At 33.6% G+C, this 27854-nt stretch overlaps 5 protein-coding genes across 5 annotated transcripts; all 5 read right to left on the reverse strand.

Moving 5' to 3' along the window:
* Window positions 1-1291: 1291 nt before the first annotated feature.
* Window positions 1292-3166, reverse strand: LOC125077255 (pancreatic triacylglycerol lipase-like). The gene is made up of 5 exons (XM_047689146.1): window positions 3116-3166; window positions 2801-2987; window positions 2319-2713; window positions 1788-2118; window positions 1292-1404 (listed from the first exon to the last, which is right to left on the reverse strand). The coding sequence occupies exons 1-5, from the start codon at window positions 3150-3152 to the stop codon at window positions 1359-1361; spliced, it is 996 nt and encodes a 331-aa protein (XP_047545102.1). The 5' UTR covers window positions 3153-3166; the 3' UTR covers window positions 1292-1358.
* A 2193-nt stretch (window positions 3167-5359) lies between these two features.
* LOC125073036 (lipase member H-like) lies at window positions 5360-10314 on the reverse strand. The gene is made up of 6 exons (XM_047683754.1): window positions 10154-10314; window positions 9253-9433; window positions 8372-8520; window positions 7597-7839; window positions 6093-6423; window positions 5360-5463 (listed from the first exon to the last, which is right to left on the reverse strand). Exons 1-6 carry the CDS (start codon window positions 10188-10190, stop codon window positions 5433-5435), a joined length of 972 nt encoding a protein of 323 aa, XP_047539710.1. The 5' UTR covers window positions 10191-10314; the 3' UTR covers window positions 5360-5432.
* Window positions 10315-13979: 3665 nt separating this feature from the next.
* LOC125077682 (pancreatic lipase-related protein 2-like) lies at window positions 13980-15594 on the reverse strand. Its single transcript, XM_047689689.1, has 5 exons — window positions 15558-15594; window positions 15318-15483; window positions 14821-15215; window positions 14410-14737; window positions 13980-14283 (listed from the first exon to the last, which is right to left on the reverse strand). Exons 1-5 carry the CDS (start codon window positions 15592-15594, stop codon window positions 14238-14240), a joined length of 972 nt encoding a protein of 323 aa, XP_047545645.1. The 3' UTR covers window positions 13980-14237.
* Window positions 15595-17560: 1966 nt separating this feature from the next.
* Window positions 17561-19223, reverse strand: LOC125073130 (pancreatic triacylglycerol lipase-like). Its single transcript, XM_047683875.1, has 4 exons — window positions 19184-19223; window positions 18910-19099; window positions 18045-18439; window positions 17561-17898 (listed from the first exon to the last, which is right to left on the reverse strand). The coding sequence occupies exons 1-4, from the start codon at window positions 19218-19220 to the stop codon at window positions 17561-17563; spliced, it is 960 nt and encodes a 319-aa protein (XP_047539831.1). The 5' UTR covers window positions 19221-19223.
* A 4792-nt stretch (window positions 19224-24015) lies between these two features.
* Window positions 24016-26738, reverse strand: LOC125072956 (pancreatic triacylglycerol lipase-like). Its single transcript, XM_047683628.1, has 5 exons — window positions 26701-26738; window positions 26427-26616; window positions 24910-25304; window positions 24433-24766; window positions 24016-24094 (listed from the first exon to the last, which is right to left on the reverse strand). The coding sequence occupies exons 1-5, from the start codon at window positions 26735-26737 to the stop codon at window positions 24049-24051; spliced, it is 1002 nt and encodes a 333-aa protein (XP_047539584.1). The 5' UTR covers window position 26738; the 3' UTR covers window positions 24016-24048.
* Window positions 26739-27854: the final 1116 nt, after the last annotated feature.

The raw sequence follows: 27854 nt of genomic DNA on the forward strand, positions 1-27854 counted from the left end.
AAATTTTTTTAGATAGGTATTTTTATTTTATATTCCATATATTTTTATACTACAGTTAACGAAAGAAAAAGAAATATCTTTACGTATTCAATATTTTATATTAGATAATATAAATATTTTCATTTGAGTTGTGAATGAAAGCACTTGAATATCTTTTGGTGACCAATTTTAGGTCAATACAAACATAATGGTTTTGATACAATTTATGTGCAAACTTAGCCGCTTTACCATTTCCAGATTCTGAGCTACTTAATGAACCATAATAGGATTATCTTACCGTATTCATTATTACATACTTTTACGAGATTTTACAAAAATAATAAGATAAATGACCGCTTTTTTTACGATAAACGATTCGATCAATGCCTTAAAATATGACATTTTCCCTCATATCTAAATGAATGATTGATTAAAAAAATACGATTTATCAAAGACAATCAATTCAGATAGAATGTCTCTGACAAAACTAAATAAATCACGCCATTAGTCTATTAGATATAATACGAAAAACATTTTTATCGATTAAGCCTCGATAGCGATATGTGAACATATGTATATGTTTTCGAGAAATTATCTATTGTAGCTCGAAATCTGGAAATGGTGAAGCAAACTTAGCAACTAAACTTTTTCCTTTGATTGAATGAGGTGCAGCAAGTGCACTTGGGAACTTGTGTGACAAGTATCTATTGAAAATTGCACAGACTGAAATCGGTCAGAAAGACATCATATTTTGTTAAAACTTTATTTTGTCTGTAACTGATAATAATCAATGAATGTATTTCGAAGATTTACAAATAGATAACATATAGACTTTACACTTGCATATCGAGCACAGAAGGTAAATAGGAAATATTGTATCAGGGTATTTAACTTATACAACTAAGAATAGCATGAAAAGTAAACTTAACCCGTAATTTGGAGGCTAAAATTAACCTTGAAAGTAGTTTAATGTGAAGTCAAAACAGATAAAATATATTAATACTGGCAGCCATATAATTATTTAATTACTATGCGTTCAATTTCGTTTAGTTTGTATGTATTCGTAGAAAGAACAGAAGAAGAAAAATAAAAATACGTTTCACTCCCTTCTGAACTTGCCAGTTAGGATACTAATGATACTAATGTTCTTATTTAATTGAAGTCATTACAGACGATCATGTGATTTTTCCGGATAAGATGATAAAACATAGAAAAGGTCTCGTTATGTTTTTATAAATATTGTTATTTCATGCTTATAATCACAGAAAAAAAGGAATAAACTCAAATGTATCTTAAAAATTATTTATTAGGATGATATATACAGGAATTTCATGCATCACAGAGCAATATTTCTTCTATAGTTTCCTTTTTTCAAGTTCTTAGAAAGGCCAGCTGTTACCGGTTCTTAGTCCATATAATCCTTGTCTGAAAAAATATTTTTGTCATTACAATCCGGTTGAAGACCGTATTATTATATCGTAGAGTGAAACAGGCGCGACACGAACATTTTAGAGTAATCTTTAGAGTTTTTTATAGTTTTTTAAAGAACAAAATTGCAAGAAATATTATCAAATGAGAGCCATTTATTTGGTAACTCATGAATTTGTCATTTTTTGTTTTCGTCACTTAGTGTATTATGCAAGTTATATCAACCATGTTGATTTTAATATGACATTGCATAATACGCGGGTGTCTAAGCTAATCTAACGACAGCTCATTTGTCAGTAAAGGTTATGAACTGAACGGAAATAAATGAACCTTCCTTTTTGTTCAACAAAATCTAAAATAAAATTGAAGTATAAACATACCCTCGCTTGCCCAAGTTGCTGGTACCAAGGACTAAAGTAGCTCCTGTGCACTGATTATTTTGAGCCTGACTGAGGTTATTGCAACGTCTTCCCACTAAGTGGTTGCTTCTGATCGAAGAGGCAAACAGTTGTGGTGCACGTGAATGAGAGCACATGGGGTCTCCACAGCCGGGTTGATTTCTGCCACCGTTGGGGTAGAAGTCAGCGTCAGAAATAGGGTCCATGATACCGAGAGCACCACCGTTAGAGTGAATAGATTCAACGTATACTCCAGAGTTGCGGTTTAGAGCATTTGAGTTACCACCCCATTGAGGACCAGCAGGATCCATACCTAAAATAGAACATAGTAATTATGTGGATTTTTGGAGTGAACGTAGAACGTAGAATTATTAAGACTTGAAACTCGATGAAATAAAAATGCTTTATGAGAACTTTGTCGTGCCTCTTGGCAAAAAAAAAAACAAAAATAAACAATTTTCATAACAAGTTTCACTTCTATAAATAAGAAAGAAATAAAAAAAAAGTACATACCAGTTACTCGGACTGGTCGGTTATTACTAGCGCGTCCGGCATTACCGACTACGTGAGCGCCCAAGCTGTGACCAACTAAATGGAGGTTGTTCCAGTTTCCGCCAGCGGTATTGAAAAGAAAGTTAAGGAAATTCGTAAGGTGTCTGCCAACATCGGGAACAGCTCTCACGGATGTGGTGTAGAGTCCACTGGCAGTATTTCTCCAGTCTAGGACTATGACGTTGACATCTGCGACCGCAAGGAAAGCGGCTGTGATTAGAGGGTTATTTGCTGTGTTTCCGTTACTGTTCCATCCATGCACGATGACCTTGGTGGGGCGGTTTCCGTTGTAGTTGGAGTTACGGATTGAGTTTGCGTTGCCGTTCACCAAAATTTGGCGGTTGGTAGGATTACGTCTGTAAACGTGAAAAATAGGTAAAATATAGTAATCGTAACAAGCGATTCTTATATTTAGGATGCAAATATATGAGAACAAATTTTACCTTGTGAACAGCCAGTACTCATTGCGGGCACCATTTCTGGATTGAAGAAACTCTTCATCAACGGGAGCTTGCAAATCTACAAGATGGGGGTTACCCTCACCATCAGGCATCCAAATGTAACGGCTCTCGCCTTCCACATAATGACTGTTATCTAATGGCACCAATGGAATTGCACTACCAGCGCATACTGGAAAAAACAAATCTTAAATTAAAAGATGGAATTATATTTTTTTAATTATTTCTGTATATTTATTGTTTTCTGATTAATTTTATTACAGTGAGTAAAGATATATAGTGCCGATGGAAAATACTAACATGCTACTGAGGCAAGCAAGACCACCAAGAGCTTCATGATGAAGGTTTCTGTCACCAATAACTTGTATGATACAACTGTATTTATAATACTTTTTATCTCTTCCCTTTTAATTATCATATATATTATCAATGTAATTATAATGATTTCAGATTCGATTAACTTCCCATATCAAATTCTCTAACATGTCATTATTATTAATCAAAATAAGAGTTTGCGTAGTTTTGGATGCTTCGATATGATTGAGATAACCAGTAAGATTATCAAATTGCTTACATTGATAGTGATTCTGTAACGGAAATATGTCCAACGAAATTTTTTGTACAATTTATATATCAATCTTTTATTGTTTCATATATTTTTTTATATCTTTAATTATGATTTTATGGTTTATATTAATAAACTGAGACTTACCTAGGACGGACTAGATTTCATTTGGAAGGCGGAGACTACTGCATCGCGTGAGATCAGGGATTATAATATTAAAATGGCAATGAAAAGTAGGGAGCGAGACACAACTGATGCGCTTTCTTGAAGCAAAGGGAGCGGCGAATACATCACGAACACACATGCTGCAATTTTTCCACAGGTAATTGTTAAGACTATAGATATGTGTATGTATGTTCGTGAAATGTCTTTTTGATTTTAGTATATTTATAGCAGTTCCTGAAAAACAATAAGAAATACTATAAATAAATTTGCACTTTTTTTGCCTATCGGTCACAAGTTTTTGTCAAGTGGTCAAAATTTACATTGGAATATTAAGTAACGCGATACTAGAGAACCTCCGGCTTATTTTTCCGCATGCAGCTCTGTCGCCTAATAAATTATTGTGGGACAAGACGTTGCACCGAACGAACCTGTGACACTTTTCTCCTCAATTACATAGCATAGGCCCAATGCCATAGAAGATTTGAGATATCCTCGGGTAGCTAGCTCTAAATGAGATGGAAATATAAAGTGGAAATATGTATATAGTTAAGGAATGGAGCAAAGCATAGTTGTAGTGCTTAGTGTAAAATATAATTTTATAGTATGGTAACGTCATCGTACAAGAGCATTACTGGTATTTAGTTTTGTTTTTATATTTAGAGCAAAATTTATATTAATAAAAATTAAGAATCTTAATGTAAACTTTTAAAAAGGCACCGTCCTGTGATGAAATTGTAAATTTAAATTTAAACGACCTTTTGACGGCGTGTAAGTTTTGTAAGTAAGAGCCCTTCAAAATATGGTGTAATTATCTAGATATAAAAGAAACAAGGCTGAGTTTGTCAGTGTAAATATAATTTAAGTAAGCTGTACGAATCTGTAGAATAAATATAAAACTTACGAATCTATCTAGATAATAGGTTTATTGTTGTTTTTGTGGTATGTTTTCTCTAATAGTATTTATCATACTTAATGATTGTGAAATTAGTTCCGCGTGCACATAGTTTTGTATATATAACATACTAGCGACCCACCCTGGCTTCCCACGGGTGCAATACTGATACTAAATATACTACAGAATATAATTATATACAAAGTTCACGGATTTTTGTCATTAGACAATACAAACCGCTATGTCCCTGCGTTTTATATCTGTAATATCTTCGAAATTATTCAATTAAATTACATAGTGTAGAAGGTCATATAGATCTTAATTAAATGCACAATGTATTTATGTAATTGGATAAGGATTAATGCTATCCAATTAAATACCTTATACCTAATACCTAAATAAATATTCCATTATTTCTCGTAAAAAGTAATGGATAAAAAATGGTTATTGTGGCTATCTCTAAGAGATAAACATATTTACCATGGCGGACTTTTTTGAAATCCTTTTTAAGGTGGACAAAACAGTAGTACATTATTTTGATCTATATTGTAGGGTTCAGCCAGCGTTTGCAATGTAAGCGCCAAAAAATGTGTTTATTTACGACATCACATTAGTAACCTCTAAAATGAAGTGTTTCTCTACTATATTGTGCATGTATTATACGCATAAACCTTCCCCATGAATCGCTCTATCTATTTAAAAAAAAACCGCATCAAAATCCGTTGTGTAATTTTAAAGATCTAAGCATACACGGGGACAGACAGACAGCGGGAAGCGACTTTGTTTTATACTATGATGATGATTGACAAATCGCACGTAATGCGTAAATATAAAAAAATAAAGAATATATGATCAGATAAGTACCTCTCTATAATTTTTAATGTAATTTAGGTGATAAGGTATTCAGCACTAAGACAGGAAATAATTATAAAGACATTTATTTTAGTAGCAAATATTTACAATATTTTAACAATAATTTACAAATAACCTTATACTTATTTGGTGTTGACCCGAAAAATTCCAGACCTGAAAAAAAAAATAGTTTTAATTAGAGATTAAATATAGATTTGATTGTTGTTATGGACCTACAATCAAACTTATCTAATGAATGATGTTACAATATTTGAAGGACGATACACAAAATTCTAGAAGAAAACCAATAACTCTGAATAATTTAATTTAATAATAATAAAAAATAATAATATTGGACAACATCACATACATTACTCTGATCCCAATGAAAGTAGCTAAATCACTTGTGTTATGGAAAATCAGAAGTAACGACTGTACCATAAACACGCAGACCCAAGACAACATGGAAAACTAATGAACTTTTTCTACATCAACTCGGCCGGGAATCGAACCCGAGACCTCAGAGTGGCGTACCCTTGAAAACCGGTGTACACATTACTCGACCACGGAGGTCGTCAACATTTCAATCATAGCCAACAATATAACGAATAATTTGTTTCGACCGGCTCCTGTATTTACGAATCGTCATTGTACACACATCAATAATGATCATACGTCACAGGTGACTTCGAAACTTTCTTTTAGAGAATTCATAAGGAAATCGAAACGTTTCTTGAGTATAGTAGGCATTATACTTTTTACAACCATCATTATCTGTTTAAATAGTTACAAATATCACATACCGTGACTTATTTAAATCGCTATTGCCCATGGGGTAAGGATCTCCGTTGCAGCGATTGCCTCTTACGTCGTTTAAACTATTGCATTCATTAGCATTAAGATTGTTGTGTTTCACTGAAATTGCCATATATTCGTATCCTTTGCTATGGGAACAAACGCTGATTAAGCAGCCTGGCATAAAAGAACCCCCATTTGGATAGAAATCAGCATCACCCAACGGGTCCATATATCCAAACATTAAGGTGTTTGTGTGAATGACTTCGACATATCGCGCGTCGGTTTTTTTCAGACGTTTTGCATCGCCCTTCCAGAGTGGACCGGCGGGGTCTAAAGCTGCAAAATAAACTCATTGCATATATTAATTTTGAAAATTGCGACTATGATAAAAGACGAACTGTAATTAAAAATCAAATGTTTCATTTTTAAAAGCAAAATTTTATTTAATTTTAATTTAAATTGTCTTTATATATAATCCTTTATATTAATAGCGTAAGCGTTTTAATTGGTGGTAGGGCTTTGTGCAAACTCGTCTGGGTAGGTACCACCCACTCATCAGATATTCTATCGCCAGATCACAGTACTTAATATTATTGTTTTGCGTTTAGAAGTGTGAGTGAGCCAGTGTAATTACAGGCACAAGGGATAATATAACATCTTAGTTTCCAAAGTTGGTTGCGCATTGGCGATGAAAGGAATGATTATTATTTCATAAAACGCCATTGTCTAAGGGCGATGGGCTATTAATAGTACCAATTCCTTAAAACGTACTATTATGTTGAATTGACGTAATATCATTGATATCACGAGATCTTGAATAATCAATATTTTTAATATAGGTACGTCATAGTTCATAATTTTCTTACTCTTTTAGTAATTGGAATACGAAAAATATCAATAATTATAGCTATATTGTTTATATTTTATACTTTTTGTTACGTTCATATTACTTTCTCTTTTAAATAATGAAACGTATTGTAATTTTGTTTCATTTAGGATATACCACAAATCAAATAGTTCGCTTTGCTTTTTTTCATTCTTTATGGACTACAATTTTTATTATACATATAAGAATAACATTCCTAATACGTTTTCTATGCTTGTTGTTATGGACTTCCATTTGCATACGTTCTGGTTATTGTTCTAAATGAAGTGCATTAAGTTTATGTTATTTATGTCTCCATTAGCAGTAAAAAAATAATTATATCGTTTATTTATTGAAAAAAAAACATCGTTTTAATGTACAAGAAATAAGTGAATACTGCAAGAACCTGAATTCGTGATATAAAGTAATATATTAAACAAATCTAATAATGAGCTAAATATTAATATGGATGAATATATTTAAGTCAAAAGAAGACCAAAAAAAGAAGACGAGTATCGATACAAAAAAGGTGGAACTAATGAGACTAAGGTAGAGATTAAGTAATAAAAACAACTCCACGATGAGATAAATTTGTTTAACGTGTACGTAACTTAGGAATTATTAATGACATAGTGCTTAATTACCTGTTATCCTTTTCACTTGAGATTCTGTATAACGTCCAGCGTTACCCACAATGTGTGCTCCCAGACTAAATCCGACAACATGCATCCTATCATATGAGGCTCCTAATGATACGAGCCAATTGATGAACTTGCCGAGACCTTCTCCGATAGCGGCAACGCCATTCTTCGCTGTTACGTAATTGTGACCGGCCAGTTCGCTCCAATCGACAACTATTACATTGACATCGTCATTTTCTAAAAACGCTGAAATAAGATCGATTGTTATTTTTACTGATAATGTAAAAAACATTTGAAGATTTTGTATTTGGAATAGTTCTTTCCAAATTTTCACTTTTACGTTTGACTAATAATTAGTGATAGGAAATTTTAGCCTTATTTATCATGCCATATTACGTATAGCTGCTATAATGCCGCAAAGAGACAATTATTTTATATTACCTGTATCAAATTTCGTTCCTCAAAGGTCATCGTACTTGTAACGAATGAATGATTTTCTATCACTAACCCCAATGTAATATACATTGGGGTTAGTGATAGAAAATTAAAAATACTACTGACAAAAACATAATCAGATTTTCATAAGCGACATAGTTAATTTGTTTTCGGTGACATTAAATTGGAATTTAACACTTGTGAGACAACAGGCATGCATACGCACACATAGACGATATTCTTAATAAAAAAGAATATAATGCAAAATATGGTAATTTGTAAAGATTTGGTAAAATCTCCCAAATAAACTGTTAGTTAACGATCCTGTTCATTAATCAGTTACCTTCTGTTAGTTTTTTATTCATTTCATTGTTTCCACTTCCCAGCCAGCCGTGAACTAGAAACACTGTTGTTTTTGTTATATTAAAATCAGAGTTTTGTATACTGTTGACGTCATTGTAAGCGAGAATCTGCGCTTTTATGGGATGGGATCTGAAATTTGTTAAACTTTATTTAAGAGCATTGGTGAAGCTCACAGTAAAAGTTACAGCCCAATTCCTAATATAAATTAACAAAGAATATTTCTAATATTTTATCGACGATATGTATATTTTTTTATATATTATTCAGATTCATTATTATTGTTTTATATAAACTACATATATAGGCAGACGTAAATGGACCACGTTGTATTGTAAGTGGTCTACACGGCCAATCGACGTACAATAAGATATATATTTATTTAGTTAAAAAACTATCTTTTGTTTTGACGTAATACATAGTCTAAGGAGATGTAATGGTTTAGTGCTTAGATTATGTGAATTTTAACCGATTATTCTGAAGTCAAACCGGGACAAGCATCACGCTTTGGTCAAGTCCGTAATGTTCTAATTCCCAAGATTGTTATTTATTTTTAAAAAGCAGAAAACTAAATAGGTCCCTTGAAGATAGTTAAAAGAGAACCACTACTCACACAGTCAATGAACGGCTACCACGGCATCTAAGATGTTACCTCTCTTGTGCTTTTTATAATGTAAGTGTAGTCTCACTTATCGTTCAAACCGATACATTACAAATTGCTATCAATGGTTTATGTGACGATATCTTAAACATAAATGAATGAAACTAACTGTAAATTGTAATAAGCTATATGATTACTTATATATATACTACTTAAGAAATATTGAATAGTAAAATGAATTAAGTAAATATTTGTATACGTGCCTGGTAAAAAGCCAGTAGTTGTTATAACTCGAGTTTCGGGATGATTTTATAAAGCGATTCTCTATTGGCGCTTTAGTATCCACGAGATGGAGCTGACCATCTCCATCGCCAGGAAAGAGAAAGTAACGATCGCCCTCGCGATAACGTTCTTTAGGATCTTTGAGAATACTTGCGGAACAAACTGAAATGTTTTAAAGTGGACCGATTTCTTTCACTAAAATCATTTTCATTACAGAGTATCGATATCAAGTGAAAAATATAATATAGAAGATACATATACTTATACTTAATTGTCAAAGTCTGTTGGGATTTCTATCCGATATGATCAAAGAAAGAAAAAGCGTACGAAACGGCTTTAGTTGTTTATCAAAGCATGTAGAAATTCCAACTTCTGATTCATTTCTAATTTAACACTTGTGTTAGTAGTAGTAACTGTTATTAAGAGGTAGATTTAATTTACATTTAAATCTTCTTGCGATCTTCTAACAAATGTCAAACATTTAACCGCGATTTTGCCCGTGTATAAGGGGGTGTAGATATTCGGTATAAAAATGTCTGTGTCCTTCCAAAAATTACATTAAATTCGGTTAACAGGCTTAGCTGTAAAATAGTAATAGACAGACAGATAGATAAGTTACCATCGTATTTGTCAATATTAGTGTATATAAATTTGAATAACTTATAATAATAAAACTTCTCAATAAAACTTTAACTTTAATGATAGACTAAGATCCCCTTTATCATGGAGCGGTCCCGTAAAATCAGGTAGATGAATTTTCGCCAATAAGCAAAGTGGATTTAATCCAATCAATTAATAATGGTATTACACTTACTTTAATATAAAAAAATATCAAAATATTGTGTTACGGTATTTATTTAAGTAATAATTTTAATATCGTACCTGATACGATGGAAACTAACAATGCAAGTTGCTTCATATTTCCAAAACACTTTGTCACTGACGTATTATTTAAAGACAATACAACTACTACAATTTAGTATCTCATAATTGGTTAGATAACGTTTAACTATTGAGATATTAACTATGCAATAGTACATGTAAATTGCCATAGCGTGTATTTATATGTTCAGAGGGGCTATTCTCTAAGATTTATATACATATTCACATTCATTATCATAATAATTGTGTTCAATAACAATTGTTAACGGAGTTCGCTTTAATTTAAATGGTCGATTTTGATGACGAGAGTTCTATTCGTTACAGACGTCTCTAAAACAATCGATAATAACATTCCCAAACAAATATGCAAGTGGCTAAATAAACATATAATTATTACTTGATTTTTGCATGCGTTAGGTGACACCCACATATCATATAGTCTACCGCCTATAATAATTAGTATTGTTGTATGTAGTGACGGTAAGTGAGTCAGTGTAATACAGGCACAAAGGATATAACATCTTAGTTCTTAAAGTTGATAGTATGTTGCCGATGCATGGAAAGGTTAATATTTCTTATAGCACCAATATCTAAGGGCGGTTGCGACCACTTACCATCAGGTGGCCCATTTGGTCGTCCCTTCAATTTTATACAAAAATAAAATCTCGACCCAAAGTATACATTTCATATATTTTTATAGAATGTTTCAAAATATTTGTAGCCCGACTTCATATTATTTAACCTGCAAACCAGTCATCAATTCTTTAACCGCGAAGCATTAATGACTTACCAACAATGACGTGCGTAGATGAAGCATTTGCGAATATTTCTGGCAGTGCCAATGAAATCTACGGGCGGGATAACCCGACTTACTCCAGTTACATATGTTTTGTAATAAAAGTAATATTTCTATAATGTACATTCCCCCTTGTAAATTAATGTTCATAATATATACCTGGCTCAATATAAATAATTGTTTAATGTACGTTCAGCGAAACCATGGTCTGGACTAACCGTATTATTTAAAAATTATGAATTTTACAAATTGTTACAAACAGACTAATCCTAAAATGTGTTGTTGTTTAAATGTAATATTATTTTCAATGGCCACTTGGCACAATTTCGATTGATTTGGAGGACACTTACATAATACGTTATCGTTTAAAAATATCTGGATAACTTTAATCCCAGAGATAACAGTTTAATAATTACAACTGAATTGAAATGTAAACTATGGATTATCTTAGTAACGTTTTAAAACAAAAAAATGGTTGTGTATATTAGGACCGAGAATCGAGTTCCTGGGTCCTGGGCCAAAAATTTTTTTTTTAATTCTTTTTTTGTACCATCATTAAATTGTTTATATATAATATGCTTGTCACGTGACTATATCTTAACATCTAATGTATAGATAATTTAAAAATTTGATTTTTAAGATATATAGGTACTAAGGTGTTCATAAGAACGTTTTAGTTTACTATCTAATGAAATTTAAATATACATATCCAGTGAGACTTTCATTTATTTTTTTTAATTTATTAATATAAGAATTGATAACATTAAGTGCAAATATGTATACAAATATGAATTAAAAATAGTTACTGTATAAATCTTGACCGCCCTTTCGAATAGCCCTCATGTCACCAGTGGAGGCAATAAGGCGAGGCGTTATAATTTTGATGAAACTTTTTGCACCATTACTCCAAGGGCCAAGTGTTTCGAATGCAAATCGAACAAAAAAGTAATTTGACATAAGACACGAATATTTAGATCTTTTTTTTTGCTTCAGCTTTTTCCGCAGCGGCACCGGCTCTTAACATTGTTTCTCGGATATGAGACAGGGTCAACGTGTCAACGCATGTAGCGTCCCACACTTGGGCCCGTCCTAGTTCCCAGGGAACAAATGTCAATCCATCAGGTCTCTTACCATCATCACGACTAATTCCACGAGGCTCTGTAAGAGCAGGAACGTCGAAGGTGGCAAGAGCCCTTTTTATTGTATCATTAAGAGAATCGTGGCGGAAAAGCCTGCCTGAACTTTCATTTGATAATGATTTTTATAAAATAGTCAAGGATGATTAATATCGTACTAGACTGGGTGGGCTTTTATTTAATTCGGGGTTCTGTTCTCACGTAATTCTACTTTATAAAATGTGGAAAATTATTGTAAGAAACAACAATCAGTAACTTTCTTGCTTAAAATATAATATAATCATGGACACACCCGAGTGATTACACGTATGGATTGTTTTTATTGAGTTTTATCGTGTTATCACAATGGCCGTTTATCTCTGATGTGGGATCAATATTGGCGCCGTAAACACCCCCGCGAAACAACGCGAACACGAATGTGAACGGTTTTCGCAATGTTCACGCATTTGACGCGTGTTCGTCGACTTTGTTAATCGTCCCGAGTTGTCATATCTTCGCGTACCGCGGACGCGAAACGCTTTCTTCGATAGTAAAATTGGTATAAATAAATCCAGATCTCATGTTTATTTGCGTAATAATCAATTAACTTAATTCAGGTAATAAATAAGAATACTATTATTCTTTATCTAATAAAGATATTAACATTGATTTATGTTTGATTTATAAAATATTCAATTGAAAGAATAAATGGCGACTCAACGTGTAAATTTTTTTTGTAATAAAATATATTCATATCAAATTATATTTACAAAGGCATTGACACAACAACTAACAATATTTTATGCCTTAAATGTAGCGATTGCCCTATATTAAAATTGAAAACATGTGATCGCAGAGATAATTTCTGACGTAAGTCTATAAAATGATGAAAAATATTGTAAGAAGCTCCAATCAGTGAGTTCCTTTCTCAAAATATACTATAATCTTGGACATATTTAATTTCTTTGGAGATATTTCAAACTAGACATTCGCATAAGCGATCACGTGTGTACCGAAATGTAAGTCGAATCCATGTACCATAATTTTCAACAACAGTCGAAATATCTTATGCAGTACAGGTTGAGAAGGTAGGTTGCGAAAGCGATCCCGTGACGCTAGCCGTGATGAAGTGGGTACCGCTGGTTTTTTAGTAGGTATTTTGGTATACTAGGGCGCACTAGGCGTCCCGGGAATCTGCTAATCTCGCATACCGCCCCCACTTCATGCAGGTAAAACGCGCAACGCGAAACGTGTTACGACGAGACAAAACGAGAAAGAAAGGTCTGTAGGTACAACTGCATTAATATAAGAATACAAAAATATAATTTGTTTATTTATTTTTTAATCTCTATTATTTAATATGTATCTATGGCGCATAAACAAAACGTTCTGATAAGAGATTTTTTAATATAACTTATTCGATATCTATTGACTTCGTCAAAAATATTACATGCACACAACTAATGTTATGTGCATGTAAAACACAAAATATTTTTTTATAAATATTGAAATTAAATAAAAAATCAGTAAATCGCATCCTGTAAATGCCCCATTGCTGGGCTAAGGTTCTCCTTGAGGAGAATTTTTGGGTCTAATTCCAGCACACTAATCCAATGTCGGTGTTGGTGGTTTCCTCACGATATTTTCCTTCTCAGCCGCAGATCCTCGCGTTCTAAGTATTGACCATCTTATAGACTCGAGATATAAAAAATATATATATGTTTTTAACATTTTGAGGAGTTTAACGATGATCAGTTATTTTGGATTCGTGATATAATTGGTTTAAATTTCCCCTAGCTTTGTTTTAGTTGACATTGATTCCAAATGAAACAGAATATATATTGTATTTTAAATTAAATTTAATAATAAAACACTTTATTGGACACTAAGAAGAAACAGTTACAATTTATAAATAAAACGTTATATAATGTTAGGAGGCAGTCTTGTCGATAAAGAGTCTCTTACAGGCAACCTCAGGGCAGAGGAAAAGGCTTATAAGTGACTTTGTTAATCTTAATTAAATATTTTAGAGACATATTCATTCCTTTGGAACACAATTGCTCTTGCTTAATATATAAGATTGAAGTTATTGAAAATAAGAGCAAGATTTTTGAAGATGGAGCGTATTTTCAATTGTTTTTATAGAATTATTCTCGAAGTAAGTAGTTAATAATTAAAAAGGCCAGCTGCTTCTCGTATTTACGGCGTAGATACCATTTCTGAAATGAAAAATATGAATATGTAAATAAAATAATTACAATATCGTTTTTTTTTAATGATATCTGTAGGCGGACGAGCAAATGGACCACGAAGTAAATCGTGTAATAGTTCAATAATTGACTTACCCTTTCTTACTTAAAATTCCATTACCCATATTAAAAGTTCTGCCATTACATTGGTTTATGATAGCTTGCCAGAGATTAGCGCATTCTCTACCGATAAAGTGATTTGTTCGAATACTCGAAGCAAATAGCTGATAAGAACGAGAATGCGAGCACTGATTTGTATCACAACCTGGTTGCATTTGACCACCATTGGGGTAAAAGTCAACATGGGCTATGGGTTCGGTTATACCCCGAGAAAGAATGTTTGTGTGAATTGCTTCAACATATCGGCCAGAATTCTTATTTAATGCAAAAGGATTGCTCCAAAATGGACCAGCTGGGTCGAGTCCTGAAAATGGACGGGTATTTTAACATTTATTATTTAAACAAAAGAAAATTACATTATTTTTTCATATAATACGGGTTACTTACCAGTAACCCTTATGGGTTGACCTCCTACTTCCCTTCCAGCATTTCCTACTAAATGAGCGCCAAGACTATAACCGATAAGGTGTACATTATCCCAATTCCCTCCACCAGTACGAATCAGCCATTGCAAGAAGTTTCCAAGAAATCGACCTACAGCTGGTACTCTTACAGAAGCACTGACGTAATTACCACTAGCACTGTCACTCCAGTCAACCACGATAACATTAACGTCAGATACATCTAGAAAGGCTGACGTGATCATAGTATTTACAGGAGAAGTACCGTCACGGCCCCACCCATGAGCAATAACTTTAAGAGGCTTGTTACCATCATAATTTGATGTCCATAACGATATTGCGTCTCCGCTTACAATAATTTGGGGTGTGGTCGGATTCTGTCTGTAATAAACGTGAAATGGTAATAATTCCTGAATCTCAATTTAAAGCTCTTTTGATCGTTTCGAATGATACAATAAGTTTTAGTGTAGATTATTATCTCACCTCGTAAATAGCCAATAAGCGTTGTTATCGTTTGCATTGAGTAAATTTTCTCTGACGTCGTTTTGAAAATTATTGTATTGTGATAAATCTTCAATCACTATTTCGTCCTCCTCGGCTTCATTAGCAACACGAGCTATCGTGGAGGCAATAACATTGTAGGTACATGCTAAAAATAAATATTATATATTAATAAAATAAGATAAATGTACATATAAATTAACATAGTGTTTTACAACTTACTTATTGTGAATAAGATGAGAATCTGCAAGTTCTTCATATTGATAATTCTTGTACGACGGTTGAGCCCAGACAAAGTCTATTCATTTCTACATATTGTTTTATTTTTTTTTTATTATATAATACTTTATAATCAAACATGTATTTTTTTTATATTGATACCTAATCTTGCTAATGATAAACAAACGTAAAATTATTATGCAGATAATCTTTTCTTTGCTAAAGTAATTGCGTGATTACCATATGAATTCTACGTGGAAGTGTTGTGTAGATATTTATGATACAATAAGACCTATAGTTTTGTCAAAGGTGATGAAGCACGTTTGACGTACATACTATATTATAGGGTATTCTAATAGACAATAATATTTATTTACATAAGAATTATCGTACATAATCATTATTGTAAATTCGAGAAGATTTTTTTTTTGATAACATAAATGTTTGTCAATACTTTTCAAGGAAGAAAACAAACACATTTGACAAACAGAGGAGAAAAAGGTATTGAAGTGATTTATATACATATATGTATTATGCGTATTTATCTATGTTGATAAGAAACTATGATATGATAAAAGTACTTAAATATATGATTTTGTAGAAATTTTGTAAAATTTTCGGAAACTCCATTTCCTAGAAATAATTATTGTTAAGTTGCTGAAAAAAAATAATGCCCGTTTAACTATATTGATTGAATCCAAGTAGATTAAGTACGTTTAACACTACCTTACCGATATTTCATGTTGTTGATGGACATATATGTCCATCCAGTTCTAAACTATGGGTTTCTAAAGTGATATCGTAAATAAACACATTTTTTGCGTTTACATTGCAAAGGCTGGCTGAACCTTAGATAGATCAAAATAATGTACTACAGTATTGTACACCTTAAAAACGTCTTCCTAAATAAATAACGATTTTTTATCATTTACTTTCTGACTGTACACTAAATGATTTTTTTTTCCTTTATCTGTTTACATGTATAATGGAATACGAATAGGAATTTGTCACTAAATACAGCGTGATGTTTATGTATTTGGTTATCTTATCTGTTACTTTATATATGATGTTGACTGTAATGTTCTGAAAATGACACAACCTTTATATCGGTTCGTTTATACTAAGGGTGTAAAATATTATGGGTATATCGTTATTTTAGCGTAATATGCCTTAAATATATTTTACGCAAAGTTTTAGATGCATAAAACCTATTATTGTTCACATATTTTTTCTTAGTTTAATGTAAATATTAATCAAAAAAATAATCACAAAAATTGCCAAAATTGATCTTTTGGAAGACTTTTTAATTTAATTTCTAAAATTAATTTATTAACATAATTCTAGAAGATTAAAGAAATTTTAGCACAGCAGAGTTATGTGATAGTGAGCAATGCGCCTGCTATATAATTTACGCAAAATAAGTAACTAGTTTAATAATAATTATAAAACAATATTAACGCAAAAATGAAAATAAGAAACCTGACAAATTTAATTCCTCTATCACGGTATCTTTCAGATCCACGTCATAAATTTATATAGAAATAAAAATTGAATTAAATTTAATAATAATACCAATTATTTTTTATTATGTTGTATTCGTGCGAAGCTAGGGTGGGTCGCTTGTGTTTTTAAAAAAGCTTAAACTAAGGCGTAAAAAAACACATATATTTTTGAGAGATATTTTAATGTTTTGTAATTAAAGTTTGTGCGATGTCTTATTTAGAATGGCCAGTTCCTTCCAGTTCGTAATCCGAAAAGACCCGCTCTGTAACAAAATGAAAAAAAAAAAACATGTAAATAAAGTAAAGCCTACAAGTTAATAAAAATCGAGGAATCAAAATACAGTCTTAGCTTAAGTGTCTGACCAACGTGTAACCATCTTTTCGAGTATTTGGTTTCTAATATTTATTCATATCAATGTACAATTAAGACTTAAATGAATAATTTCGTTTTATAAAGGAAAGAAGGCAGGATGAGATGTAATCGTAGATATGACAACATATCACTTACCCTCGCTTTCCCAAGTCAGCGTTGCCCATACGATGTTGGGCACCATTGCAGCTGCTAAGTTGAGCTTCATTAAGATTATTGCACCGTCTCCCAACAAAGTGATTAAATCTCACACTGGCAGCGAAAAGTTCAGTAGCACGGCCGTGGGAACAGGTGCTTATGAGGCAGCCAGGCTGTGGGTTTCTACCACCGTTGGGGTAGAAATCAGCGTTAGAGATAGGGTCGAAAATACCCAGGAGACGACCATCGGTGTGGATAGATTCGACGTATACACCAGAATTACGATTGAGTGCGTTGGAATTACCTCCCCATTGTGGGCCAGCAGGATCCAAACCTGTGAATATATAAACTTTTAGAAAACTCGAACTTTTAGAATATCGAAGAATGAAATCAAGATTAGTAATCGTATTCAATCAAATCAATATGCAATTTATTCGCGTTAACTCTTACCAAGACTTTAAGATGTATAATTAATTGTACCTGTGATACGGACAGCTCGACCTCCGACAGTACGACCAGCATTACCGACGACATGGGCCCCTAAACTGAAGCCCACCAAGTGCAGTTGATTCCAGTTACCACCAGCGTTATTGAAAAGCCAAATCAAGAAGTTTCCTAGATGACGGCCAACATCAGGAACTCCGCGCACTGCCGTTGTGTATGCGCCGTTAGCAAGTTGGTTCCAGTCTACAACGATTACATTGGCGTCTTGAACCGCCAGGAAAGCGGAGGTGATCAACGGGTTCATCTGAGTGTTACCATTGTTGTTCCATCCGTGGACAATAACTTTAGTGGGTCTGTTACCTCGGTAGTTCGAGTTACGTACAGAATTAATGTTACCATTGACCAAAACTTGACGACTGGTTGGATTTTGTCTAAAACAAATAAAATAAACTTTTTCAAGGTGTACAATACTGTAGTACATTATTTTGATCTATCTCGCAGGGTTCAGCCAGCATTTGCAATGTAAGCGCAAAAAATGTGTTTATTTATATCACTTTAGAAACCTCTGAAATTATATCAGTGTTTCTCTACCATAATGTGCATGTATGTATACACTATCTATTAAAAAAAACCGCATCATAATCCGTTGTGTAATTTTAAAGATCTTAGCATACACGGGGACAGACAGACAGCGGTAGGCGACTTTGTTTTATACAATGTAATGATAATGATAATACCGAAATCTCCATACCTATAAACCTTCGTTTTACCCAAATACTTACATTGACAATGCATTGATTTTAACCTATAGTAGAATTTATATGTACATATTTGTGCTACCCAGTATTATATTGACCATATAACTTGCAAAGAGTTCACTTGTATGTGGAGACAAACTGACCTGGTAAAGAGCCAATATTGGTTGTTGGCGCCATTCCTAGCGCTCAATAGCTGCGCCTCATCCACTGGGGCCTGAAGATCTACCAGATGAGGAACACCATCGCCATCTGGCATCCAGATGTAGCGGCTCACTCCTTCGACATAGTGGCTGTTGTCTCCTGGCACCGAAGGAATTGCGCTTCCAGCGCACACTATTAAAACACAGATACATTTAATACATCAGGCAATAAATTTTAATAGTTTTATTCTCTTATTATATATACAATTTTACTAACACGTTACTGAAGCAAGAAGAACCGTTAGAAGTTTCATGGTTGCTGTGTGTTACCTATTGACATCTTTCCGTATTTATTATAACGGTTATCAAGAAAGAATCAATTATATTTGATTGATTAGGTCTAATCCGATTTATGCCACCAACAGAAAATTTTCTCCGTCAGATAATGGGACGAGTTTGTATCAATTAAATTATATGGATACAAGTCAATCATCCCGACTTTAGTTATGATTTATATTTTGTATCATTGTGTTGCAATTCGTTGAACAAAAGCATCTTAAATACTATAATAACTAGCGTCAATGCGTCGTCGACTTGAAGACTCGTTTATATTACTTATATTGTCAATAGGTAAGGGTGACTACTTAGGTAAGGTAAACGTAGTAAAAGGTCTATTTGTTCATTTCTCGTAAGTTCTTATATCTTTCTTCATATCACTGGACTGCCTGCGTAAGAAATTAAATGTGGGAATATTTTTTTCAATCAACTAATACGGATCAATTTGTTTAATTATTAATTACAGCATTCCCGCGTATATGTTAGATGTGCCCTATGCCCTATGTCCTTTTCTGGACCCTAAATAACGTGTTGGCAAAATTGAATGATGATCAGTTCAGTAGTTAAATTTTTCGTAGAGTTTTGTTCAAGCTCGTCTGCTTAGGTACAACTCACTCACACCATTTCACTTTACCGTTAAACGGTAATACTCAGTCTCAGTTCGGCTAAGCCAGTGTGCAAAAAGGAAATAACTTCTTACAAGGAATTACTACTTCTTAAATTGATAACAACTTACCATGAGGTGGTCATTTCATATTATAAGAATAAAAGTTTAGCTGATTAAAGCGTCACAAAAAATTAATTTTTGGATTTGTAATTAGTTCTTGGAGGTAGGACTTTGAGCAAACCCATCTGGGTAGCATACCACCCATTCATCAGATATTCCGCCGCCGAGCAGCAATACTTGTTATTGTTGTGTCCCGATTTGAGAGGTGAGTGAGCCAGTGTAACTACAGGCACGAGGGATATAACATCTAAGTGCCCAAGGTTGGTGGCGCAGTGGCGAAGTAAGGGATGGTTAATATTTTTAACAGCGCCAATGTCTATGGGCGGTAGTGACAACTTAACATAAGGTGGCCCATTTGCCGGTACGCCTACCTAGTACATAAAAAAAAAAGTTCAGTTCATGTAAGGCCTGCGGTGTTTCTCTTTGAATCAGTGGCAGAATTTTAAATAAAGTTATTTGCTTATTAATTTTAAATTTAAAACTCATAAATTTACTATTAAGTCTACAAAGTGTTGTTTTTCTTTCTACTTTAATATACAAATATCTTCTTTCATTTTTTACCCAACATGGCATATTATTAAACATGAATATTTTTTAATATATGACTACTTGTGTTTTAGTGTACTACTGAGTTTCTTGCCGGTTCTTCTCGATAGAATCTGCATTCCGAACGGGTGGTAGCTTTACTTGATATGCGCAAATAATATATAAAGTATATTTTGATTTTGAGTGTGTGCCATACTGAATTTAGAGTGATCGACATCAGCCGACGACAGCAGTCATTATGAATTTCAATATTAGTCGACAACGAAAGAACAGATGACCTAAGAGTAACAGAAAAAAAATCACGTGGGTTTCAAAGAAGTTCAGACAGAGAATAGGTAGCGCAAACAAACAAACAGAAAAAGGCTATTGACTAAAGTCTACCCTACGGAAGTCCGCGCCATCGGCCAGTCTTGCTTTATACGCATCTACCATGCACCTTATAAATACTTTTTTACACTATTTTAATTTGCTAACCTCCAAAGAGATCTAATAAATTATATATTCATAGATTATTTATAATTAATATGTGAATGAAAACCTAAATATATAAAAAAAACAATTACCGAATTTCTGCGTTGAATTTTTTTTAATGATCGTTTTATCTATTTATGAATGTGAATTTTATCATGGGTATTCTTATCTTTGTTAATCGTATGCAGGAGGGAGGTTTGAGGAAATGAGTAAAATTAAGAAGGTCACTGTTTTAGAGAGTTGAGTGACTTACAAAAGAATTATTTCATTTTAGTTTCATTTATTATTATAATTAATTTTATATAAAATTTTTATATAAAACTAATTATGTCTAATGTTTAAATTGTAGATTTTGATACTCCAATCCGGGTAATACGAATATGTTATTTAAACTTAACGCCTGAGTAAATAATATATCGTATCGTGTTCTGGTAAGACTAACTGATTCTAATTTTGGTTTAAATTTTTTTTTTTACATAATTATTATAATTAAATTGTAATATATCAAATATATCAATCAAATTATTATTACAAATCATTGAGCAATATTTAGAAATAGAAAGGTAGATGTTTTTTCTTTTCTATCTAATATGTATTGTTTAATTAGTCATTCCTTTTTTAAATCAACATCAATCAACATTTTAATACTTAATCATACGAAAATATTTTTAATAACAAATTCATCATCGATTTAGTATCGCTAGATTATTATCATGATCACATTTGTTTTGACTATTTTTGATTGTTACATATTTTTCGACGTCAATGTAAATATCAGTTACAAGAGTTTCATTGCAAATGAGCTGTTTGGAATATTTATATAATATTAATATAATATTCCAAACGCAATTTCCGTAGGTAAAATATTTATGAATTTCAATAAATCATACCTGATAGTAAGTATTGATGAGTCAAAGATGGACGGCGCTTGCCTTAAAGATTCCTGGATTTTATTGCTCAGGGAGGTCATTCATCATTTTGGCTGGGCCCATAAGAAATACGAAAGAATACGTTTTGAATGAATTAGTGGAATTTTGTGTATTCTTATGATGATCTTATGATGGTTGTTCGTTGGTAGAAGAGTAAAACAGTTTTAAAGTTACTTGTGTATCTCCTGTTCAAATAATTAGATCAATTTAAGAAGGCACGTTACTGTGTGTCTAGGTTCAAGACTGCGGAATTTGGAATTTGTAAAAAATATTTTTATATGACGACGTGAACAATGCTCTCTCTGAAATAGTACCTTGGTTCAGTTTTAATATCTTGCTGTTAACTGTTAATAAAAATGTGTCAAAATGAAGGTACTTTTAAATGATGCATTGATGTTATAATTTCACTGGTATCACTATATATTCTGAGCTCCAATGGTTTCCCATGTACACATGGGCGAGTAGACTCAGCTTTGCACCCTTCGCGTATTAAACATATTGACTATTGACTGATGTTCACACGGCTCGCCTAGTGTATTTTAGTTATTTCCACGGTGCCTTATGGCATTTTAATTTAAATATAAAATATATATAATAATTTTTTTAGGAGTAATGCAACCAATATTAATACAATTTTTACATTGCAGGAGTTCGTACACTACTATACAATAGTCAATAATTTTCAATTGTTTTTGATAATGTTATGTATTTACGCAAAAACATAAATGTTTTTTTCAGAAATTGTGACGTGTGTGTGTTGTGTGTTGTGTGACGGTTTTAGTACTAAGAAGTCGCAACAAGTGTTAACTTGTAACTTCAATTACCCGTTTGCACAAGCTTAGTAACTTAATGTATATGTCGGAGATGTTGACGGGTTTACTGGTACAGTTTCCATCACAATGAAACACACACATTTTAGAGAAACTTTATTTGTTATCTTAACAGTTTATTTTTAAATGTTAATGTATGTTACATTAACAATCGGCGTCGTTATAACAATGCTCGTTTTTTAAGCGTGCCTTCAAATGAATTAAACCGATATTCACAACTACAACTTTTTATAATAAAGTAATGCAATTGATGCATGTTGTAAATTTTTTGGGATCTTTATCATTCCATTCCCGATCACGTTCAGTTTGTTGACCAACTCCCACCATACTTTCATGGAATCTTGCTGACCAAGAGCACAGGTTTTGTGATGATTCAAAATTATGGCCGGTTAATTTTCGGCGAACTCTAGTATGAGATCGAGTTGTCGGTTAGACACTTGAGAAAATCGATATTTTTCTGAAAACTTTGTTACATGTCCATGGTATGGATAACTTACATCCTTACCCCTACTTTCATATTATTGTGGGTAAGTGGCGGACTAACAGGAGGGCGGATTTGGCTCAGTATTTGGGGGCCCCCAAACGCATCCTCGTTCCCCTGATCAAATCCTAAATAAGACTTTAAAAATGTGAATTAATTTTTTTTTTCTCATATCCTCATTCAGCTTTGCCGTCCCAGGCCTCTGTCGGGCTTAGTCCGCCACTGTTGTGGGTCGATTTATAATAGATGAAATTTTAATTACATCTTAATTCTATGTATCAGTAGTGTTACGTGATTTTAGTGAATAATGCGCCTGAAAATATAATTTATGCAAAGTTAAGTTGCTTTGAAATGAATATAACTTCTTCTTGCTAAGCGCTCTTTTTATTTTCTTTTTAGTAAGTAGCACGTGTGGGAAGCGGGGATGGGTTGCTAGTATATATTTTCTTGGGGACGGGACTTTGTGCAAGCCTGTCTGGGTATGTACTACCCACTCATCAGATATTATACCGCCAAACACCAATACAATATTGTTGTGTTTCGGTTTGAAGGGTGAGTGAGTCAGTGTAACTACAGGCACAAGGAACATAACATCTTAGCTCCCGAGGTTGGTAGCGCATTGGTGTAATGTAGGGAATGGTAATTATTTCTTACAGCATCCATGTCTATGGTTGGTGGTGACCACTTACCAACAGGTCCCATTTGCCCGCCTACCTATTATATATTTCATACAAAAGCTTAAATTAAGGTAAAAAAAACTCTATAAAATGTTTAAATAGGCATTTTAATGTTTTTTAAGAAGAATTTGTACTAAAGCGTAATTTAGAAAGGCCAGTTGTTTCCAGTTCTTAACCCGTAAAGACCCGCTCTGTAACAATATAAAAAATTGCACTTAAATATTTAATTTTATTTTAAGGTGAGCTTCGATGACTGCTTGAACTCGTTATTAGCTGTGTTCAAAATGCATGCTATTTCATTTAACATATGCGGAAGGGACAACCCAGAGATGAGCAGTAAGAAGCTAGTGCACACACGGATACACTCTACAGTATACCGACGCTAATGTAGCACATATGCGCGATTTCATTAGTCGGGTGTATAACGATCTTTATGTATATTTGGTTTCTAATATTTATTTATGTCAATGCACAATTAAGCGTTAAATGGGATGAGATGTAATCGTAGATATGAAGAAATATCACTTACCCTCGCTTTCCCAAGTCAGCGTTACCCATACGATGTTGGCCACCATTGCAGCTGCTAAGTTGAGCTTCATTAAGATTATTGCACCGTCTCCCAACAAAGCGATTAAATCTTACACTGGCAGCGAAAAGTTCAGTTGCACGGGTGTGGGAACAGGTGCTTATGAGGCAGCCAGGCTGTGGGTTTCTACCACCGTTGGGGTAAAAATCTGCATTAGAGATAGGGTCGAAAATACCCAGGAGACGACCATCGGTGTGGATAGATTCGACATATACACCTGAATTACGATTGAGTGCGTTGGAATTACCTCCCCATTGTGGGCCAGCAGGATCCAAACCTGTGAATATATAAACTTTTAGAAAACTCGAACTTTTACAATATCGAATGAAATCAAGATTAGTAATCGTATTCAATCAAATCAATATGCAATTTATTCGCGTTAACTCTTACAAAGACTTTAAGATGTAAAGTTAATTGTACCTGTGATACGGACAGCTCGACCTCCGACAGTACGACCAGCATTACCGACGACATGGGCCCCTAAACTGAAGCCAACCAAGTGTAGTTGATTCCAGTTACCACCAGCGTTATTGAAAAGCCAAATCAAGAAGTTTCCTAGATGAAGGCCAACATCAGGCACACCGCGCACTGCCGTTGTGTATGCGCCGTTAGCAAGTCGGTTCCAGTCTACAACGATCACATTGACGTCTTGAACCGCCAGGAAAGCGGAAGTGATCAACGGGTTCATCTGAGTGTTACCATTGCTGTTCCAACCATGGACAATAACTTTGGTGGGTCTGTTACCTCGGTAGTTCGAGTTACGTACAGAATTAATGTTACCATTGACTAAAACTTGACGACTGGTTGGGTTTTGCCTGAAACAAATAAAATAAACCATAAAAATATGACAGACTAACCGATTTATATAATATTAGGTCCTTACATATGAGATTAGTGTTTTGTCGTACTGGCCACTTTGATCTGAAATATCTCGTCTATGGTTAAAAATTCTAAATTCAAATTTATAAATTAATTTAGCTGGCACATTTGAGTTTTGAAAACAGTCATTCCTTTGTTCCTTATTATTTTTTTCTTTGGCGTCGCTTATTACCGTACAATGGAAAATATGAAATATCGGTATATTTACAAGTACGAGTTGTACCGTGGCACCAGTGCTTCCGAAATATCTCGAAGGATTCATGTATACGTAGCTGGTGTCGCAAAAAAGGCACGGTACGTTATTGGTTTCAACGTTTTCGTTCTGGAAATTTCGACCTTCAGAATCAACCCCGTGGACGGTCGGAAACCAAAGTGGAAAGAGAAGAATTAAAGAATTAACGCGTGCATCTTAACCGATGATTTCGGGTTCAAACCCAGGCAGGCACCACTGAAAATTTCATGTGCTTAATTTGTGTTTATAATTCATCTCGTGCTCGGCGGTGAAGGAAAACATCGTGAAGAAACCTGCATGTGTCTAATTTTAACGAAATTCTGCCACATATGTATTCCGCCAACCCGCATTGGAGCAGCGTGGTGGAATATGCTCCAAACCTTCTCCTCAAAGGGAGAGGAGGCCTTTATCCCAGCAGTGGGACATTTACGGGCTGCTAATATGGAAGCATTACAAAGCACTTCAGAGATAGCTGTAGCTTTTGAGATTGCTGGCTTCGGGGTAAGTGATAAAACTTTATACGGTCCAAACCATATAGTTTTTTTAGTAAAGGGATCATGAACTACCTATGAGATGGTAAAAGTGCAAGTGCAACAACGGTGCATTCTTTGATTAATTGAATAAATTTTACAAAAAAAAAAAATGACTTTATATTCCTCATAATGTCGAAATCTCCATATCTATAAACCTTCTTTTTACCCAAATATTTACCTCGACAGTGCATTGATTTTAACCAATAGTAGAATTTTTATGTATTTGTGCTACTCACTATCTTGTGGACCATATAACTTGCAAAGAGTTCACTTGTGTGTGGATACAAACTGACCTGGTAAAGAGCCAATATTGGTTGTTGGCACCATTCCTAGTGCTCAATAGCTGCGCCTCATCCACTGGTGCCTGAAGATCTACCAAATGAGAAACACCCTCGCCATCTGGCATCCAGATGTAGCGGCTCACTCCTTCGACATAGTGGCTGTTGTCTCCTGGCACCGAAGGAATGGCGCCTCCAGCGCACACTATCAAAACAGATACATTTAATACATCAGGCAAAAAAAATAACAGTTTTATTCTCTTTATTATATAAATAAAATTTTACGAACATGTTACTGAAGCAAGAAGAACCGTTAAGAGTTTCATGGTATCTGTGTTACCTATTGACATCTTTCCGTATTTATTATAACGGTTATCAACAAAGAATCAATTATATTTGATTGATTTAATCTAATCCGATTTATGTCACTAAGAGAAAATTGTCTCTGTAAGATAATGGGACGAGTTTGTATCAATTAAATTATATGTATATACGATATATAAGTCGCTCATACCGACTTTACACGGTTATGATTTATATAATAGGTAACGTAAACGTAGTGAAACGTTTTTGTTCGTTTCTCGTTTGTTCTTCTATCTTTCTTCATATTATTGGCTGTCTGCGTAACAAATAAAATCTATGAAGATTTTTTTCTATCTATTTGTTTAATATTGTTTATTTTTTTTTGTTTTAGTACCATATTTAAAATGAATAAACGACCTGACTATCAAAATTTTTATAGGCAGCTTAGAACCTAACCTAACGAGTTTCCAACCGTAGCATCGCCCGCGTATGGGGGGAGTTAGATGCCCTATGTCCTTTTCTGGACCCCAGACAACGTGTTGGATAAATTTTATGATGATCGGTTGAGTAGTTTACTTTGTCCAAGGGTTTCATGTAAGCTCGTCTGGTCAAGTACAACCTACTCACGCCACTTCACTTTACCGCTTTAAACTTCAAACGGCAATACTCAGTTTTATTGTGTTCCGGCTTGAGGGTCAGTAAGCCAGTGTGTACAAGAGATATATCTTCTTACAAGAAATTGCTGTGTCTTAAAGCGCCAATGTGGGCGGTGGTAACAAGTTAACATGAGTTGGCCATTTCATATTATAATAATAAAAGTTTAGCTGATTAAAGCGTCAAAAAACCTTTGAATTTATAATATTAGTTACGATAAGTAGATATCTTATATTAATTTCTTCGGTTCTTATAAGGCCTGAAGTGTTTCTTTCCGAAGCAGTGGTGGAATTTTGAATAAAGTTATTTGATTTTTCAATTTAACACAGATATAGTGGATGTTTTGTGAGGTTGGTTAAATCATATTAATTAATTTACTATTATTTGTCATCCAAGTGTTGTTTTCTTTCTAATTTAATATACATATATCTTCTTGAATTTCTTACCCAACATGGCGTATTGGTAAACATTCATGTTTACCAATAC

The sequence above is a fragment of the Vanessa atalanta genome, chromosome 1 (assembly GCF_905147765.1).
Source record: "Vanessa atalanta chromosome 1, ilVanAtal1.2, whole genome shotgun sequence".
In the NCBI taxonomy this organism is placed as follows: domain Eukaryota; kingdom Metazoa; phylum Arthropoda; class Insecta; order Lepidoptera; family Nymphalidae; genus Vanessa; species Vanessa atalanta.

Coding starts and splice junctions, on each gene's coding strand:
- LOC125072956 (XM_047683628.1), bottom strand. CDS start 26,737: ATGAAACTCTTAACGGTTCTTCTTGCTTCAGTAACAT. Junction 25,305..26,426: donor CAATATTGGCTCTTTACCAG/GTCAGTTTGTAT, acceptor TATTTGTTTCAG/GCAAAACCCAACCAGTCGTC. Junction 24,095..24,432: donor GCTGACTTGGGAAAGCGAGG/GTAAGTGATATT, acceptor ATATTGTTACAG/AGCGGGTCTTTACGGGTTAA.
- LOC125073130 (XM_047683875.1), bottom strand. CDS start 19,220: ATGAAACTTCTAACGGTTCTTCTTGCTTCAGTAACGT. Junction 18,440..18,909: donor CAATATTGGCTCTTTACCAG/GTCAGTTTGTCT, acceptor TATTTGTTTTAG/ACAAAATCCAACCAGTCGTC. Junction 17,899..18,044: donor TCGAGCTGTCCGTATCACAG/GTACAATTAATT, acceptor ATATATTCACAG/GTTTGGATCCTGCTGGCCCA.
- LOC125077255 (XM_047689146.1), bottom strand. CDS start 3,152: ATGAAGCTCTTGGTGGTCTTGCTTGCCTCAGTAGCAT. Junction 2,714..2,800: donor GAGTACTGGCTGTTCACAAG/GTAAAATTTGTT, acceptor TCACGTTTACAG/ACGTAATCCTACCAACCGCC. Junction 2,119..2,318: donor CCGACCAGTCCGAGTAACTG/GTATGTACTTTT, acceptor GTTCTATTTTAG/GTATGGATCCTGCTGGTCCT.
- LOC125073036 (XM_047683754.1), bottom strand. CDS start 10,190: ATGAAGCAACTTGCATTGTTAGTTTCCATCGTATCAG. Junction 8,521..9,252: donor AACTACTGGCTTTTTACCAG/GCACGTATACAA, acceptor AACAAATTTCAG/ATCCCATCCCATAAAAGCGC. Junction 7,840..8,371: donor GAATAAAAAACTAACAGAAG/GTAACTGATTAA, acceptor ATCTTATTTCAG/CGTTTTTAGAAAATGACGAT.
- LOC125077682 (XM_047689689.1), bottom strand. CDS start 15,594: ATGAAGAACTTGCAGATTCTCATCTTATTCACAATAA. Junction 14,738..14,820: donor TCAACCCATAAGGGTTACTG/GTAAGTAACCCG, acceptor GTCCATTTTCAG/GACTCGACCCAGCTGGTCCA. Junction 14,284..14,409: donor GGAATTTTAAGTAAGAAAGG/GTAAGTCAATTA, acceptor TTTTCATTTCAG/AAATGGTATCTACGCCGTAA.